This window comes from Alosa pseudoharengus, unplaced genomic scaffold (assembly GCF_046254945.1).
Source record: "Alosa pseudoharengus isolate Yale_2024_CS ecotype anadromous, Long Island Sound unplaced genomic scaffold, YU_APseudo_1.1 YU_APseudo_1.1_scf_22, whole genome shotgun sequence".
In the NCBI taxonomy this organism is placed as follows: domain Eukaryota; kingdom Metazoa; phylum Chordata; class Actinopteri; order Clupeiformes; family Clupeidae; genus Alosa; species Alosa pseudoharengus.
Genome location: NW_027468680.1, coordinates 8,406,826 through 8,424,325, shown reverse-complemented (window position 1 = coordinate 8,424,325; position 17,500 = coordinate 8,406,826). Strand labels below are relative to the sequence as shown.

At 44.8% G+C, this 17,500-nt stretch overlaps 2 protein-coding genes across 4 annotated transcripts in view; both read right to left on the bottom strand.

Moving 5' to 3' along the window:
• The window catches only part of LOC143139717 (saccharopine dehydrogenase-like oxidoreductase), a 9,095-nt gene extending 1,344 nt beyond the window's left edge, over positions 1-7,751 (bottom strand). The window contains exons 1-11 of the mRNA XM_076300418.1: positions 7,453-7,751; positions 6,357-6,469; positions 5,760-5,840; positions 5,140-5,269; positions 4,675-4,724; positions 4,272-4,402; positions 3,498-3,615; positions 2,080-2,199; positions 1,835-1,891; positions 1,403-1,514; positions 787-868 (exon numbers count right to left, since the gene is read on the bottom strand). Of these exons, the coding sequence (XP_076156533.1) occupies positions 787-868; positions 1,403-1,514; positions 1,835-1,891; positions 2,080-2,199; positions 3,498-3,615; positions 4,272-4,402; positions 4,675-4,724; positions 5,140-5,269; positions 5,760-5,840; positions 6,357-6,469; positions 7,453-7,651 (1,193 nt within the window). The 5' untranslated portion in view covers positions 7,652-7,751. The remainder of the gene's footprint in view (positions 1-786; positions 869-1,402; positions 1,515-1,834; positions 1,892-2,079; positions 2,200-3,497; positions 3,616-4,271; positions 4,403-4,674; positions 4,725-5,139; positions 5,270-5,759; positions 5,841-6,356; positions 6,470-7,452) is intronic.
• A 1,330-nt stretch (positions 7,752-9,081) lies between these two features.
• Positions 9,082-17,500, bottom strand: part of cnsta (consortin, connexin sorting protein a) — a 40,490-nt gene continuing 32,071 nt past the window's right edge. For all 3 annotated transcript variants that reach the window (XM_076300408.1, XM_076300407.1, XM_076300409.1), the window contains exons 10-11: positions 11,692-11,836; positions 9,082-10,892 (exon numbers count right to left, since the gene is read on the bottom strand). In XM_076300408.1, coding sequence (XP_076156523.1) covers positions 10,684-10,892; positions 11,692-11,836 — 354 coding nt within the window. In that variant the 3' untranslated portion in view covers positions 9,082-10,683. The remainder of the gene's footprint in view (positions 10,893-11,691; positions 11,837-17,500) is intronic.

Here is a 17,500-nt window from a genome sequence, read left to right as displayed (position 1 = left end):
ATGGGAGACCTGATGGGAAAACCAAGTCACTGCTGCTATGAAGTGGAGTTGGTGGGCTAGCAAGGGGCAGTGTTCGTTCTGGTCATGGGCAATTCCACGCAAAACACCATCCATCCATATGGATGTGGATGGAACACCATCCATCCACATCCATAACGCCAACACAATGCCATGGTATTTAGTTGCCGTTATGGACGTGGCAGTTTTGCGTGGAATTGCCCTCATGAAACAATCCCAGCTGGAGGAGTGGCCGTCCTTCAGATGAGACGTTAAAGGTACAGTCAGCGCCTGCGCAAGATTATATTTTAACTAAGGCCCAAACGAATCACACTGGAGAAGTAGCTCCCAGAGAAACTGTTTACTTTTTACAGTGTATTCATGGAATGGGCAGCTAGCGGATCGTGAGGAGATGTTTGCTGAATGTGACAAAAAATGTTATGGGCTTGAAATAGCTGACTGCACCTTTAAATCAAGGTCCTGATCTCACAGAGGGCATGGGACATCCCATGGCACGCATGGCAAAGAGTAGGGGGGTTTCCCCAGTGTCCTGACTAAATTCCCAACCTGGCTCATTCTATCTGGCCACCTAATCATCCCTGATTGATTCTCTCACTCTCCACCTCAAGCTGGTGTGTGGTGAGCATTCTGGTGGGTGATAAAAATTGGTGGTGGTGATGGTAATAGTGGTGGTAGTGGTGGTGGTGGTGGTAGTGACACACCCACCCCCCCTCCGAAAAGCTGTATTGTGTTGATGTTTTAACTGTGTCAGAGTCAGGGTACACTCACTTCGTGGGGAGGGATTCTGGCTCATTCAGGATAGTCATGGCGGCCTGGACCATGGCTATCGGGGTGGCGACATAACCAGCCTCTGCAGGAAGAAGGGAAGGAAAAAACATCTACTGCATTAGGCACATTCTCTCGAACCCATTTTAAATGAATCTCATCAGAAATCAAACAAACTAATCACACAGCACTATGAAGACAAAAGTGTCACTGAAAAAGTATGAACATCCATGTCTGAAGTGTGTTCACCCTACTTCTGCCTGGCTACGGTGCATGTATGTGCGTGTGTGTGTGTGCATGTGCATGCATGTGTGTGTGCTCAGTGGCACGTTCTGACTACAGGCCCCTTTACACCAAGAATGATAACAATAACGATAACTATAAACAAATATCATTCTCGTTAATATGAATAACGATGTTCACACATAAACTATAGCGATAACGAAATGAACGATATCGTTGGGGATCACTTTCAGAGCGATTTTGGTTATAGTTATCGTTATCGTTCTTGGTGTGAATGACCCTTTAAACCCATCTACCTATGAACGTATTTAGAAATGTCCAACAGTGTAATAATGGTGTCGAAAGGCTTTCCAGCGGCATAGAGTAGACCCCATACCTGGTCCCTGCACGACTGTGCGTATCTTGCCATTGGGTTTTCCCTGGCTGGGGTCCTGTCCCTCAGTGTAGCCCTCGCCGTAGAATGCAAAACGGAATGAAGAACCCTCCATCTGAAGAACCAGAACAAACATGTATACAGGAACACATTCAGCCACCTGTCTTGAAACTTTATAATGAGACTTTCTACGGAAATGGTAGTAATGGTGGTGGAAATTGTTCTTTGAAGAAAGTTGGAGTAACATTTGGAGTTACTTTTTCCTACATATACTGTAGTTATAAACCAATTTCTATTTTCATGGAACATTTTGAAAGAATGCACATTATGCTGGCCTAAACAGATTAACCTCTTAATCTCAGAAAACTGGCTGGGATGAGAAGTGAAGTTGAAGTGAAGAATGAATATGATTTACATAGTGGGAAGAAATCACACCTGCTTTCTGGTTGGACCAGCCTTGGAGAATAAACCAAAACTGAAGAACTCTGGATACTGTATGAAGGGAAATAAAATGACCATGAAATATCAGACAGTGTTTGAAATACAGACGTACAGCATCCCACAGCTTTCAGTGTATTACATTCTGCATACGGTAGACAGAGACGGTTGAGAAAGCTTGTTTTAAACGGTTGAAAAGTGTTCTAAAGGATCTTTGACGTAGATCTTGCAAGGAGTTTTACCTTAATGAGAAGGTTCCTTCCAAAGCTGAACTTCACCAAGAACCAGAACATCATGCCAGCAAACAGAAGCTTGACTATGGAGGAGATCCCCCCGATGCCTGCATATGCACCATACTGTACCTGAGCAATGAGGAAGAACAAAGAAAGAGCTCAATCAAAGACTACAGCACAACCACGGCTGGGTGGTTACAATCAAACCGACTAAGCTAAGCACATCTCTATTCACAAATACTATCCATCAGAAAGGCCAGTTAGTGCTAGCCTTATGGAACAGAAAAGTGGGTTAGACAAGTTAGCCTATAGCTAAAAGGGAGCTACCGGCTAATTGGTCTAACCCACTTCCAGTGAATTATGCTAAGCTAAGCTAATGGTGTCAGACTGGGTTATTGCACACACACGGAAGTGAAGGGTATGTATCCTCTAATTTAACTCTGGGGTTGACGGCATATAAACTAATTCCCCCCAAAAATTGGCGTGTTCCTTTAACACCCTCCACAACACAAATGAGGGTACGCTAAAGTGGTCAGAGTGGGACGGGGGAGTGGACAGGCTGTGGAGGTCTACTGAGAAACACAGGATTAGGAGGGCAATGCTGTTTAACATACATGGAATGATTACTATGTACTGTAGAATAGGGGAGAGATGATGGAAGAAGGTACATAACCAGTCTAAGTAGCTGTGCCCTTAAGCAACTTGCAATGGAAAGAGACGAAATACTGCAGCAAACTCTTTACTATTGACTTCTAATACAAATGTTCTATGCAGTACTGCAGTTTTAGAAATACAACTTATTTTCCTTATATTTGTTAATATTCCTATACTATACTACAATATTTCAATATTTTTTATCCCACACAGATCCTTAGTCGTCAGAATGTGAGAGTCTGTTAATCTGGCTTGGTTGGTGAGCTAACTGGCCCCGTTGGTGAGCTATCTGACCTGGTTAGTGAGCTAACTGGCCCGGTTGGCGAGTTAACTGGCCTGATTGGTGAGCTATCTGGCCTGGTTGGTGAGCTAACTGGCCTGGTTGGTGAGCTATCTGACCTGATTGGTGAGCTAACTGGCCTGGTTGGTGAGCTATCTGACCTGGTTGGTGAGCTATCTGACCTGATTGGTGAGCTATCTGACCTGGTTGGTGAGCTAACTGGCCCGGTTGGCGAGTTAACTGGCCTGATTGGTGACCTATCTGACCTGGTTGGTGAGCTAACTGGCCTGGTTGGCGAGCTATCGGACCTGGTTGGTGAGCTATCGGACCTGGTTGGTGAGCTATCGGACCTGGTTGGTGAGCTAACTGGCCTGGTTGGTGAGCTATCTGGCCTGGTTGGCGAGCTATCTGGCCTGGTTGGCGAGCTATCTGGCCTGGTTGGTGAGCTATCTGGCCTGGTTGGTGAGCTATCTCCAGATGGTTAAGGACTTACTGGGCTTTCCTTCTGCTCCTCTGTCAAGTAGCGCTGGGTCCTCTTCACCACGGACACGTCGGCCCCCATGAAGGGCACCGCGTACTGCTGTACCTCGTTACTATAGAACAGTGCACTCCTGTGGCGGGGCAAAGAACACATGATCATCTCACAAAAACAGACCCTGGACGGAGTGCAATCCAGCATGTCTTAGAGCATGACCTGCAGCATCACTGCTTGAGTACGGGACTAGCTACCCCACTAGTGCATTCTTACTACCCCTCCTCCTCTGTGGCACACAAACCAGTGGTGCATTCACATTAGCAGACACTGGCCAATGTTCATAAAATGTTTGCAAGCAGTATTTTGTTTGCCTTAAAAATCAATTGTTTAATTCAAGCGTAATTCCCCAAATGGTTGAATATCCCTTTAAAAAAAGACCTGAGGTGCGTTAACATAGGCAAATGTTCACAAAGTTGTCTGCAGTTGTCTGTTTGCCTTGAGTTCTCCGTGAACATTTGCGAACACTTGCAAACAGTTTGAGGAGGTAGTTCTCCAAGAAAGTACAGTGGGGCTGGACGAAGGGTTACCGTAAAATAAAATCTTTAATATATAATATATATATATATATAGATAATATAATGGATAAAAGCATCTGCTAAATTAATAAATATAAATATCACAGATCCACACCCCCTCCCTTGCCTCCTTAACAATGCATCCCACAGTTTCTATTCTGCTGCGAATGGTCAGTTCTGAAATACTGCACCACAGAGACCAGACACAGTGCCCCACCTCCTCTTGATTTTTGACCCCACGACGGGCAGGGGCTGGTATCCAAACTTCCTCCTCAGGCTGCGGAGCTTGGGGCCGTCAGCGAAGCCGTAGATGGCCGACTGCCAGGTGCCGTCGTGGATGCAACCCCCCTGGGCCAACAAACAGGACATTGTTGAGAGAGGGGAGAGAGAAGGTCAGCCTACAGTTGTCACAAGGTCAACTAACAAGGTGAAAACAGAGAGAGACAGAAAGAGAGAGTGAGTGAGTGAGTGAGTGAGTGAGTGAGTGAGTGAGTGAGTCAGAGAGAGAGACAGAAAGAAAGAGTGAGTGAGTCAGAAAGAAAAAAAGAAAGAAAGAAAGAAAGAAAGAAAGAGAGAGAGAGAGAGAGAGAGAGAGAGAGAGAGAGAGAGAGATTGCCTACCTCTGATCCTATGCCTACAGTTAGGAAGCTCTCCACTGCTGTAAGAGTACCTGTGTGTAATAAATGCAAATTGTTATTTATTACATTCCATTAACACATGGAACGCAAAGAGAGTAAAGACTGAGCCTGAACACTTAAAACTGAACACTACATTAAAAGATAGGGTAAGCGATGCTGGACGACATCACGTTTGTTTATGTTTATGTCTCTTAGCAAATGCTTTTGTCCGAAGCAACTTGCATTATATCTGAACTACAGACCAAACAAAACACACCAGAGAGGTAACTCTGTTCTCATAAAATGGAGAGCTAGCGGATTGTGAAGAGATATTCGCTGAATGTTACAAAAAGTGCTGCGTGTTAGAAATCGCATAGCATCGCTTACTCCACCTTTATCATTCTGAGCACACACCACCCGATGTTCTCCAGTAGCAGACCTTATAGAGACGTACAGATGGGGAGGTACCTTTAAACTGGTCCCGGGTGTAGAGCACGCCCATGTCAGCAGGAATGGAGTCGAATCCACAGCTGCCGATTATGTAGACTCCCTTTTCTGCAGCCTGGTTGTCGTAATTCAGCTGCATCCCTTCTAGGAACTACACACACACGCACACGCACACACACACACACACACAGTGGCATTTAAACACTCTCAGATTCAGTTACTGTAAGTTAACTGAAAGAGCTAGGAGACAACAGGACAAAAAACACTCTGATGTGAAGCATAGAGTGGAAAAAAACATCACAGCACTGAGTTTTTCGCTGAGCTTAATGGCCCCATAGCCATTAAGCAGACAGTAACAGACTGTGTGCTAAAATAGCATTTGTACTGACAGTGTAATTGGCTCATTCATTTATTCCCTCACTCTCCACCTCAAGCTGGTGTGTGGTGAGCTTTCTGGCGCATAATGGCTGCCGTGCATCTCCCAGATGGGTGCTACACATGGTGATGGTTAGTGAGGTTCCCCTTCAGGTAAAGTGCTTTGGCTGCCTTGATGAAGCGCTACATAAATGCAAGTTGTTGTTGTTGTTATTGTTGTTGCTGCTACTACTGACTGATAGAGTGAATGCTACTGAATCGCTTACCTGAGGCTCCCCACAGATGTCGATATGATGGGCTCCATTCTCCACACAGGCCTTCACCACAGGCTCACCCCAAAACCTGTACTGTTACACAGGGATAAAGACCTTACAATCACGCAGCTGCATCCTCATATGACCATATTGTCATCTGCTTCATGTGCTTCAGAAATATAACGTGTGCATAGCTTTACTGTGTAACTACATAATATCTGTGGTCACTAATATAATCCACAATGTCTTTCGAATCAGTTTTAGTCCACAACATGGTTATGGTGTAGTTGCCCCATTTTCGCAACTCAAGAGTTTGACAGTGTCAAGAAATGGTCTCTAGTGCAAAGTACAAAGATAGCCATCAAGGCTAATAATAGCTATTACACAACTTTGTGATCGTACCATGTAATTGCAAAAGATTTGCATGTGGCCAGACATTCATTTTATTGTGTCATACGTTTTTATATTGCACTATTCAGAGTCTGTGTCCATTTAGATACCGGTAAATGGCGTCCACAGACTACCAGTCAGGCCATACTGTTAACAGTGTTAACACTGGCCCGAGACATTGGAGCTGGAACAATCCAACACTGTGTGCTGTATACTTACAGGGCCCACACAGTTGAGAACAATGACCCCCTGTTTGCACATGGCTGCCAAAGAGTCCGGTTCCCCGACATCAGCCACGATAATGTCAACCTCCGACTTAAGCTCCGGTTTACCTGTTGACACCAGAGACAAGTACATGACAGTTATATGGCACGGCCACTTTGACAGTCATTGAACTGGCATGACCGGTCAGTAAAACAGAATTAATACATCATTCACATCAGAATAAACACTACAAACACTGTAGACTAAAGGAGGAATGGACAGAAGCAAATGACTTGATGAAATTATTTAGGGGAATCAACCACTGCCTGTCATCCTAGCTAGCACTTGGGCTGATTCTGTATCTAAAACGGTCACAGACAGTAAGGTTATGTCCTGATTGTGGATGGCAGTAATCGTGTCGGATGATCACGGTTTTTCCAGCAGCTGCCGTTCAGTTTGCCCAAGCATCCCTGGAGAAGAGCTGCCTGTGGCCGCAGACCAAGACTTAACTGACTTCAAAGGCTGCATTCAGTTGAAACTCATCCAGACAGTATTAGCCTTGGTCCTACTCTGGCGTAATGGCATGGTAACACATTGCGCTTCGTTGATTAAAAATCACATGTGTGTACACTTCATTCAATCGGTAGAGAGGTTCCCCTGACTCTCTTGCTAATGTGAATCAATATCATTTATTCGTTACATTCACAAAAGCCTTGTTGTCTACAGATTAAGGTCGTGCCTTAATTCGTGACACAACCCGCTCATTGATTTGCCAGGGAGTGACCATCGAGTCTGCTCTGTGAATCTCAGTGAATGAGTGCATCGTCACTTAAGCAAGCTCGCTTAAACTTAACAAATTAGCTTAACGTAATCCGATGTTTAGCTTGATTCACACTAATTCGTTTCCTGCTACTATTTCATTGTTATTACCACTGACGCGTTGCAAATCCCTAGCCAGCAACCTACAGGTACAGTTAACAAGCTAACCGTTATCTAGCTAGCCATGCAGCAAATGTTGGTCCCAACAAGCTTTGCCCTGTACATAAGAACATACAATGTTATTCTCTTCAGATAGTAACATTTCTATGCAAGGTCTGTATGCAATACATACCGAGCACCCCTGCGGCCTGTTCTAGAACTTTTTCCAGCTTTTGCCTACTCCTCCCCGCGATAGCCCATTTCAAGGTTCCCTTGGGACCCTCCGACGACGTCCGTGCAACTTCTTCAATGACAAACTGTCCCGTGAATCCCGAGGCCCCAAATATGATGATGTGATAAGGTCTTGCAGAAGATGTGTTGACCATAGCCATGTTCGGAAGTTAAGGTTTGACAGCTCCAAGATTCAGCGTGCTAGTATGTCAACTAGTTTCTCCGTCTCCACTCTACTTCCGTAGCAGCACAGATGACACTTGGCTCGTGTACTCTGATTGGAGTTGACCGTTGCCGTTGACCTGCGCAGGCCAATGACAAAATGCCGCTTGATTGGTCAGTTTCAGGGATTTACAGCTGTGGTTGGCCAGTACAGTGGTGTGGCTCAAAAAGCCTGGAAGACACGCCCACGTCATGCCACACCATCAATGTATTCCAAACACAAGACTGTATCCACTTATAAAAAGTTGTAGTAGCGTCATTCATGTAAAATGTGTACCATTATATCAGCAGTGTATACTCGCTTTAGCACCCCACTACAGCAAACTCAATTTTCCATTTTTCCTTCAAATGGACTAGTGACATTTAGATTTGCAAAACCCTCTATGGCATCTCACTTCACTTAATTTCACACAGACTCCACTGTGGGTAACTATTAAAGAGACGCCCTTTGCCATCCTTTGCAGCTGGACCCATACCAAGTGGTCCAAGCAATATACTGTTCAGCAGAGAAAAACTACTGCTAAATTAAAAGCAATATTGCTTGTAAATTGTGTTGGCGATTGTGAAAAAGACAAGAGCTCTGCCTAATTATTATTATTGTATTGTATTTGTACAGTATTATTATCATTGTATTGTATAGTATTGTCTTCCTCACTATCACTTATTGATGTGCATGTAAATAGAAGTATTTATTTATAATTAACACACATTCAAATCAGATGGAAAGAAAGAACAAGAACAATGAGAGAAAATTAAGTCCCAACAATAAGATTTATTTACCAGGGAAAAACAGTATTAGCAATCCCCAAACCATAATATTCACATTTCTAGCCCATCACCTCGAAGGAAAAAAAGAACAGTTAAGGACATTAAAAATTTGCAATATTTCCATGATATTTACAATAATAATAATAATAATAATAAAAACTAAAACATGGTATACCCTTCAGAAAAAGCCAGCTCCATGACATAACAAACATTTTCTTTTTCCATTGGATAGTTCTCTTCATGAACAGCCCACACTACTTGCAGATGGATGGAAAGGTGTTGAGAAAGATCCAGAAAAGGGTAATACCCACATGACGTCCAGGTGATGAAAAGGAGGACATGCACATTTCAAAATCCAAATTTTTTTTTTTAAAAAGTTGTTTCTTTTCACAAATCTTTCCATTACTGTACACTAAAATAAATAGGTAATTAAATGCAGACTGGGATTAAAGAATGTTCCCCCGAGCCAGCCGGGAAAAACGAGAAGAAAACAGAAGCACACCGACCTGCCAGCCTGTCTAGCCTTCACACCTGAAGTGATGCTGAGCATCGCCCAAGACAGAGCAGCCCCACTAGCAACCCCCCCCCCCCCCCCGTCCACTCTCCAGGGCTCAACGTTAACTTTTAAAAGTGGCTAAAAGCGGTTGCCAGCTTGGCAACCAGGCATGAGGTTTTGGTTGCCAATGCCAACCAAGTCGGGGTTGGCACTTGTAACAATTTGGTAGCCAAGGGCAACTGGGCAACCATTAATGTCGAGCCCTGTCCATTCTCGCTGCTCACACCTCCTGTACTAGGCTTAAACGCATCCTCCAGCTGGTCTCGCTGCTCACACTTCCTGTACTAGGCTTAAACGCATCCTCCAGCTGGCTCGCATGCTCTCGTCGTCACTCCATTCAGCTTGACTGGGTTTAGAGTGGACAACAAAAAAAAAACCAACAAAACAAAAGTACACGTCTGTGCATTGTCACTTAGCAGTACTTTAACAAGGACAGAAACCCAGGACAACAAATACGAGATAGAACAGAATCTAAATTTGAGAGAAAAATAACAAAAATCAACTCATCGATTCATCAATACACCCCCCCCCCCCCCCTCCATCGCAGTAGCATACATAGACATAGGACCGAAGATTATGCATTCTTCTTACCGACACTGTTTAGAATCACATTGATAATAAGCATACTGATAAAGACACAGACCTGAACCGGTGGTGTGTATTCACCACTTCTATATTAACATATACCCCGTCTATAGTACCAGACCCATGTTTAAGAAACAGCATCAAAAACATTCTTCTAAACACACACATATTGCTTTCCTCGTCCCTGCTGTAGTCACGTGTAAATAAGTGGACAATGCTACTCTCAGACACGGCACTGCTCAAAGCCAATGCCTGTAAGCCTTCCATTAAAACTGGATTAAGGTTTAAAAACAATGAAGTCTTAAGAAAAAAAGAGAGAAAACAAACAAAAAATACAGATCTGAACTGATCAGAATGTCCATTTCAAGGTTTTGGTGGTGGCAGTAAACATTTAGCTGCGTCAATCTGAAACTGGCCAATCAGCTGCTTGCTGCTGAGCGTTGCCGTGGTTGCGTGTGGCATCCCCTCCGTGAAGCGGGGCGTCGTCGAGGTGATTGTGTGCGTGTCGTGCTCGGCAAGCAGCCTGTGGTCCGTCCTCCTGGTAGCATTCTCTACACCTCAGGAACCCACTCATGCCTTTGCAGCGGTCAGACAGCAGGGGGCGCTCGGGGGCTGCCGCGGGCCTCAGCGTGCCAGGTTACCATGACGGCAGTCAAGATGCTTCTGCTGGGTGCTGCCGCTAGGGATCGGCCTGGTCATGCTAACCCTGAGGCACACCACTTACTGGGCAGTTCAGCGTCTTTAAAAACATTTAGAAGAAGGGCCTCAACTTGCCCTCCACACACACACACACACACACACACACACACACACACACACACCGGTATGCTGTTATGCTATCCTCCCCAGAAATCATGACTTCCTCTCCCTCTCTGTTTCTGTCTGTTGTATCACTGAAAGACACACACACATACACACACACACACACACACACACACACACACACACACACACACACACACACACACACACACACACACACACACACACACACACACACACACACACACACACACACACACACACACAGTCTCTGAAGGTCCATCTGCGGCATCCACCACGCTAGGAGCTGAGTGAGAACCAGTGTTTGAGTTCGGTCACGCCGCGCTGCACCTGGCCCACGTAGAAGTCCATGTTGTGGGAGAAGTCCGTGCAGATGGTGGACTGGGCGTCGCCCACCGTGCAGTAGAGCGCCGTCCCGCCCACACTGATCACCACGGTAGCCAGACACAGGAGGAGGAGGAGCAACCAAGAGTCGCCGCTTACTTCATCTGCAGGGAAATGGTATACATTTATGGTAAGGTAAATTTATTCATATAGGGCATTTTCTAGCACAATGGCTACTACATTAAATTGCTAAAGTCTAGAGGTGTATGCACATCTATAACGATTCTACAGGTGCTGGATACTAGAAATACAGAGTAGAACAAAAGAAAAGATATCCGCACACTGTCTCTAAAGCTCCCAGTGTAATGGTGGGTTATACACAACATTTCGACTACTCAGGTCTTCGTCAGGTGATTATTCAGGTGACATTAAATTGGGCATGATGAGAGTATATTATAATGGTCTCAGTTTTCTAAACATCAGTACCACCAAGTCATTAAATTGTAGCGAAAGTGTACGGTAACGATTCAGTCTAAACAGTTCTAATCCCACCCCATCTCTCCTGCTCTCTTGTTTGCTTTTCTCTTCCACCCCCTTTTCATTGTTCTATCTGAATGAAGGCAAAAAGCCTTTAACTGTACTTTAAAAAAGCCTAACTCACTTGAAATATGATTTTACTCAGGTGACTCGGGATGGTTCACTACTGTACCGTATGAAAATAGGTTAACACACTTTTTTTGGAACCGCATACTTGGTAGTGGGGACTGAGGAGTCTGCACAGACTGATAAATTATACTGCAGGTGCAGCTATTTCACAAGTATAACTTCAAAGTAACAGAAAAAATGAAAAGCACAACACTGCTTACTTCATGTAGGGCCAGTTTATTGATGAACTGACGTTTCGGTCAAGTAGACTATCAACGGCAGGGTATATTTACATGAGAGCATGAGAGAGGCACTCACCTTGATCGAAGCCGTCGTCAGGCTCCCTGAAGCGGACCTTGCGTTTGGTGAGGGCCTTGGGTTTGGGGACAGGCTGGGCAGCACAGGCTCCCTCCAGGGAAGCGCGTCTCTTCAGGATGGAGACCAGGCCGGAGGCAGGGCTCATCTGAGGGGGGGGGGGGGGGGGGAGAGAGACAGCAAAGCAAGGGTCAACATAAGCAATCGCCTGCTGGCCCGGGGCAAGTAAAAGAGCATGTCGGGCAAGTTGGCTGGCCAATCACAATCGCCTGCTGGCCCGGGGCAAGTTAAAGAGCATGTCGGGCAAGTTGGCTGGCCAATCACAATCACCTGCTGGCCCGGGGCAAGTTAAAGAGCCTGTTGGGCAAGTTGGCCAATCACGATCACCTGCTGGCCCGGGGCAAGTAAAAGAGCATGTCGGGCAAGTCGGCTGGCCAATTACTGGCCCACTTTTCTTCCAGTCACCATCACGAGTCAGCTCAGCTCACCTGAGATGCCAACTGGTTGCTAAGCTAAGCATGTGAGTCTACTAAAGAGGGAGCTACATTACAATGTGATACATTGTGAAACAGTTTTGTGTAAAAGTGACTTTTCTAGGCCAGTAAATATATCCAAGGGGTCAGCACAAATCTCATGTTCTGGCCCAAAAATATAAGGTGTGCAGTGAAAAGATAGAGCATCCACCTGACCTAGCATGAGAAACCTGCATTCTGAGTGCAAGGACTTTTGGTCTGAGCTCATACTCCACTGTAGTAACAGCAGTCCGTCGCAAAGTACTTGAGGAACTGAAGCCTTGAAAAAGCCCTGATTTTTTAAAGCCTGATAAAGGGCGGCCTTAGTCAAGTCTGCAGTTATGTGCAACTCAGATGGGGTTGTTGTGACCATATCTCACCACTTGGGGGCAGTGTGTCACAAACTGATCACTGTATGTGGAACACCAGCATCCATTAACCTAATGAGCCCTGTATTGAACAACTGCAGACATAGGACACCACGTCAACATAATGGTCAACCAACATGGTCAACCAACAGAGAGCCTGCCTATACAAGCCAGCCTGGTACCCACAATAATTGTTCTGCACCACACCAGAGCGGGGAGCCTGGGTGTGCTCCATTTTCTTAAGTGGTGTGCGAAGCGCTGTGGCACCTCAACGGCTGACTGCGTCACCGGCTGAACTTTTCCATTTTGGTGAGTAATTCCAGACCGTCTCGGAGACAATCGGCCCCAACAGCAGAACAGACGCCGCGTATTTCTCTAGCAGCGCAGCTCAGCTTGGCTTCAGGGAAATCTTTCCTCCTCTATTAATAATGCAGAGAGGAAACAGGCCATAGAGCAGACATACACACACAGGAATGCAGGGTCACTGTTACATCACCAGCGGACCAACCCGGTGATGGAAAAGGTTGCCTGAAGGTCGACTCCAGTATCTCAACTGAGAGCTGACCAAGTCCGCCGCTGACTGAGCTGAACCGGTCCAAACACAACCGCCTACTAGAGCCCTCTGTGTGTGTGTGTGCGCTAATGCATCTCCAGTGACCATATTGTAGTACTTACAGACTCCAGGCCCCACACACACACGCACGCACGCACGCACGCACGCACAGCTTCTCTATTAGCCAGCTGCTGGGGTACCTGTTTCCATGTATTTCACCTTGATACCACCAAATGGTCAAGCACTAATCCATTTTATGTCCATAACTTGACTAATGATAATGGAAAGACTAAATACAAGCCATCACATTATAAAAGCTCCCTATTTGATAATATACTGTCCTTTTAGACACAGGTCAACGTGTTGCTGTGAATGGCAATGTGATTGGAAATGTCCATTTTACTTTAAATTAATTCTATCTTGTGATTGCATTGTTAAGTCTAAACTTGCTTTGGAAATTAACAGCATCTCAGAATTTGTTGGAATGCATTAAAGGTACTCTAAGAGATGCCACATGTTTTTTAGGCTATAACATTTTAGGTCACTTACTGCAAACATCACCTAACCATCCGCTAGCTGTCTGTCCTGAATACACTGTAAAAAACGCAATCTCTGTGGACAGCCCAGGCTCCAAAAACGACAACAAAAACAACCTGGGCAAACCTAGCCCATAAAAACATAACAAACTGTTCCAGCAAATCACAGACGAGATGCGCGTTTAGGAGTTTCAATTACACGGGAGCAGCACGGGAGGGAAGGGGAGGAAGTAGCGAGCTAGTTCTCTGTTTTGTTTGAAAGTCAACAGAAGTGACGTTACCCAGCATCGCTTAGAGCACTTTTAAATACAGTTTTATTGCGTTATGCTTCACGTTTAATATACTGTAGCAAAACAACGCGAGCATCCAGTTAGGACAAAACAAAGTAACCATACTAGTTTGGTCACTGACGCTCACTCACATCGCATGCAACTAAGACACGGAGATAGTGAAAAATGTAAGCAACAACTCCAAAGTCAATGTCCTACATGAGACGAGACAGCCAGCCACAAACAGGTTAAAGTGACACTTAGTGGCAGACACACTGTACAGCAAAGAGTGTGTATGAGAGAGTGAGAAAGAAATGGGGGGGGGGGGGGGGTGAGCATGTCTACAGTTAAGGTGGGTGGTGGGTTTTGCAGATATCTGTTGTGGCCGGCCACACACACACACACACACACACACATACAAACACACACACACACAGGGGCAGTAAAAGCTTAATAAGCCACTGGTGCTGAAAAGTTGACGAGTCGGAAGGAGAGTGACATTTGAGCAGCGCCGCCGTGTGCCGATATGAAAAACGAGCCGTCAGCACCTTTTACAGGAGGGCGCTGAGAGACGTGTCCCCCAACCAACGGCCCTTATCCGCCGGGGTGAGAGACTGGACTGGCTTGGGCTCGGCAGCCCGTCTCTCACTGGATGGTTGGTTCGCTCACTCACTGGGCTTCCACTGAAACTTAGATTTAGGCCTACATTTGTTCATTTAGCTAATGCTTTTATACATCCAAAGCAACTTACTGCCTAAAGCAGGAATAACATTCCAGCTACAATGCAGAGGAAACCGTGGGTAGATATTAATACAACATCAATAACTGCTACCAGAGGATGAGAGGGGAGAAGTTTTATCTGCTAGACAAAGTGCAGTCGGAGGAGAAAGTGGTAGAAGGAGGAGGTGGAGGAGGGAAGGAAGGGAAGTGCTAGGGGTGAAGAGTTGGGTTTTCAAGAGCTTTTTGAAAATAGAGAGGGACGCCACTGTTCTGCGTCTCCTAACGCAGGAGGGTCAGTTTTCACCGATGCTGGCCCTCCACACGCACTCCGCACAACCCGGCAGTGAGCAGACAGAAATAGAACAATCGGACAAAAAAAGAGTCTAGACGGGGGCCTAACCCTCTTAGTGGCATTTTTAGCCATTCCACACAACATTACTCTCGGAAGAGACCTTAATTGAAAGCAAATGCTGCCCTCTTAATGGCCAATGAGCTTTTTTTTTCTGACTCCACAATGGCTCTGTTTCGTATGGCCTCCTCGAGTTCTCAACAGCATTACAAAAAAAACGCTTCTATTAAAGGTTGTTGACAGATAACCCATGATCACATAGGCAGGAAGGAAGGAAGAACTTGGACCCAGAAGCTTGCTATGACAACAACACCCATAGACACAAGGTATTTGAGTTATATGACAAAGGAGTGTGTGAGTTATAGGTGACAATGCCACATCAAACTATTATCTGTAGGGATGAACTAACTGTGAAAATCTGGGCGGACATCAATGTAAAGGTAGACTGTGAAACTGAAGGTAAACTGTGAAATTCTGGGCCAATATCAATGTAAAAAATAACAATTTGGCCGATAACTGATGCCAATATTTTTTTCTTTGATTGCTTACTTCTTTTTTGTTGTTAATTATACCATTTTGTAGAGTGGAAACAAAAATATCCATACATACGTAAATAACTGAACCATTTTCAAGTCTTTCAAGCCTTCATAGCAAAACATTTACCTAGTGCAGTATCAAGGCAACATAATAGATAAACATTATTGGCAATTGCCGACGGTAAACGGCATAAAAAAAATTGCTGACAGCCGATATCAGCCAACAAGGCCGATATTGCCCAAAACCGATGTTGGTCAACATATCGGTGTATTCCTAATTATCTGAGCTAGAGTATAAATAAGTCTGCATTTTAAATAACCTGAATGTGAACCATCTTCATCTATGAATTACATATTGAAAATGTGGCACTCTGGATGTTACTTCAGAAGTATCTCTCTCTCCTTTTCTCTCTTTTCTCTCTGTGAAAGCTTGTCTGTGTACAGCCACGCTGGACCTCAACCACAACCACAGCTATAAATCACGTCCACCGCTGAGACATTAGTGTAACACGTTTGTGAAACGTCAGACCCAACTGCAGAGGGCCGCCTGAGGCCTCTGTGACACGTCCGGCGATGACTAAACCAAAGTGGCAAAGCCTTCAATGACTCAGAGGCCACTGGCATCCAGCAGCTAGTGCTGGGTGGTATGACCAAAAATGTATATCACGGTATTTTTCAAAATTCTTACGGTTTCACGGTATATGACGGTATTTTTTTTAATGCATAATCAGATGTTAACAGCATTTTCTACAGGTTGAGAGGAATTGCTGCAGTACATTGACTAAGGATGGTCTATTTTACTGTCATGATGTAGAATAACTCCACACTAGTGGTAATGCAGTTTTGCATGGCCCCAGAAAATTATGCTGTTTGACAATTGCAGTCAAAATACAGAACTTTTACTGTGCAAATTTCACAAACATCTTAAAAAAAAAGTAGTGCAACTTGCAATAATTATACTTTGAAAATTATACAATTTAAAATAAAACCTCTGCTAATATGCTTACTCTGTCAAATAGGCCTATCAGAAACATGCCTTATTGTTAATGTGTGGTTTACATTACGTTAGTGGTAGGCTAACGTTAACTTCATGTGGCCTGCCATGAGGTTCGGTTCGCTAGGCAAAACATTAACAAAAAAGTTTGTTTTGGTGCACTGATGACAGTCAGGATCATTTCTAAATAGCCAGCTAGTATTGCTCCTGTCTATAACATGCTTTACTTGCTACCTGGATAATTTCAGTGAATATTCTTAAGGTGAGATGAATGATAAGATCATTAAACTTCACTGTGTTCGGTGGGTTGCTAACTAACGACATCACCTACTAGCCAGCTAGTTACAGCTGTTGAACAATATTAATAGAATTTTCGTGACGGTAAATCCCTTTCAATGCAGTATCCCTTAACGTTTTCCTTAACTAAAGAAACAATTTAAGGTATTCTGTGCAACACCCTTAAATAAACCCCTTACCTAAGGAGAAATTAAGCCTTAAGGGTCATACTTCAGGGGAAAAACTTAAGGTGTTTAGTGTTTACCCTCACTATGCCTCGCAGTCGCACCATGCGAAAAAAGTCCCGTCTGAAACACTGTTGCGCGGCGCAGCGTTCCAAACGTTGTGTAATCAAATACACCGGTATGGCGGTATATTAAAAATTCATATCATAACGAAAATATACACCGGTATACGGTGTGAACCGGTATACCGCCCAGCACTACCAGCAGCACCATCTCCCATAGTGCAAAGCCTTCAATGACTCAGAGGCCACTGGCATCCAGCAGCACCATCTCCCATAGAGCCCACGGTGTCCGCACGCGACAGATACGTCATCGACATCCAGCAGCTCCATCTCCCATAATGCCCCCTGGTATCCGCAACCGACAGCTCAGGATGTGAGGGCCACCCGTGAAAACTCGGGTCAAAAGGCAAAACATAAGGCGATTCAAAAATAGCAAAAACACATTAATAGTC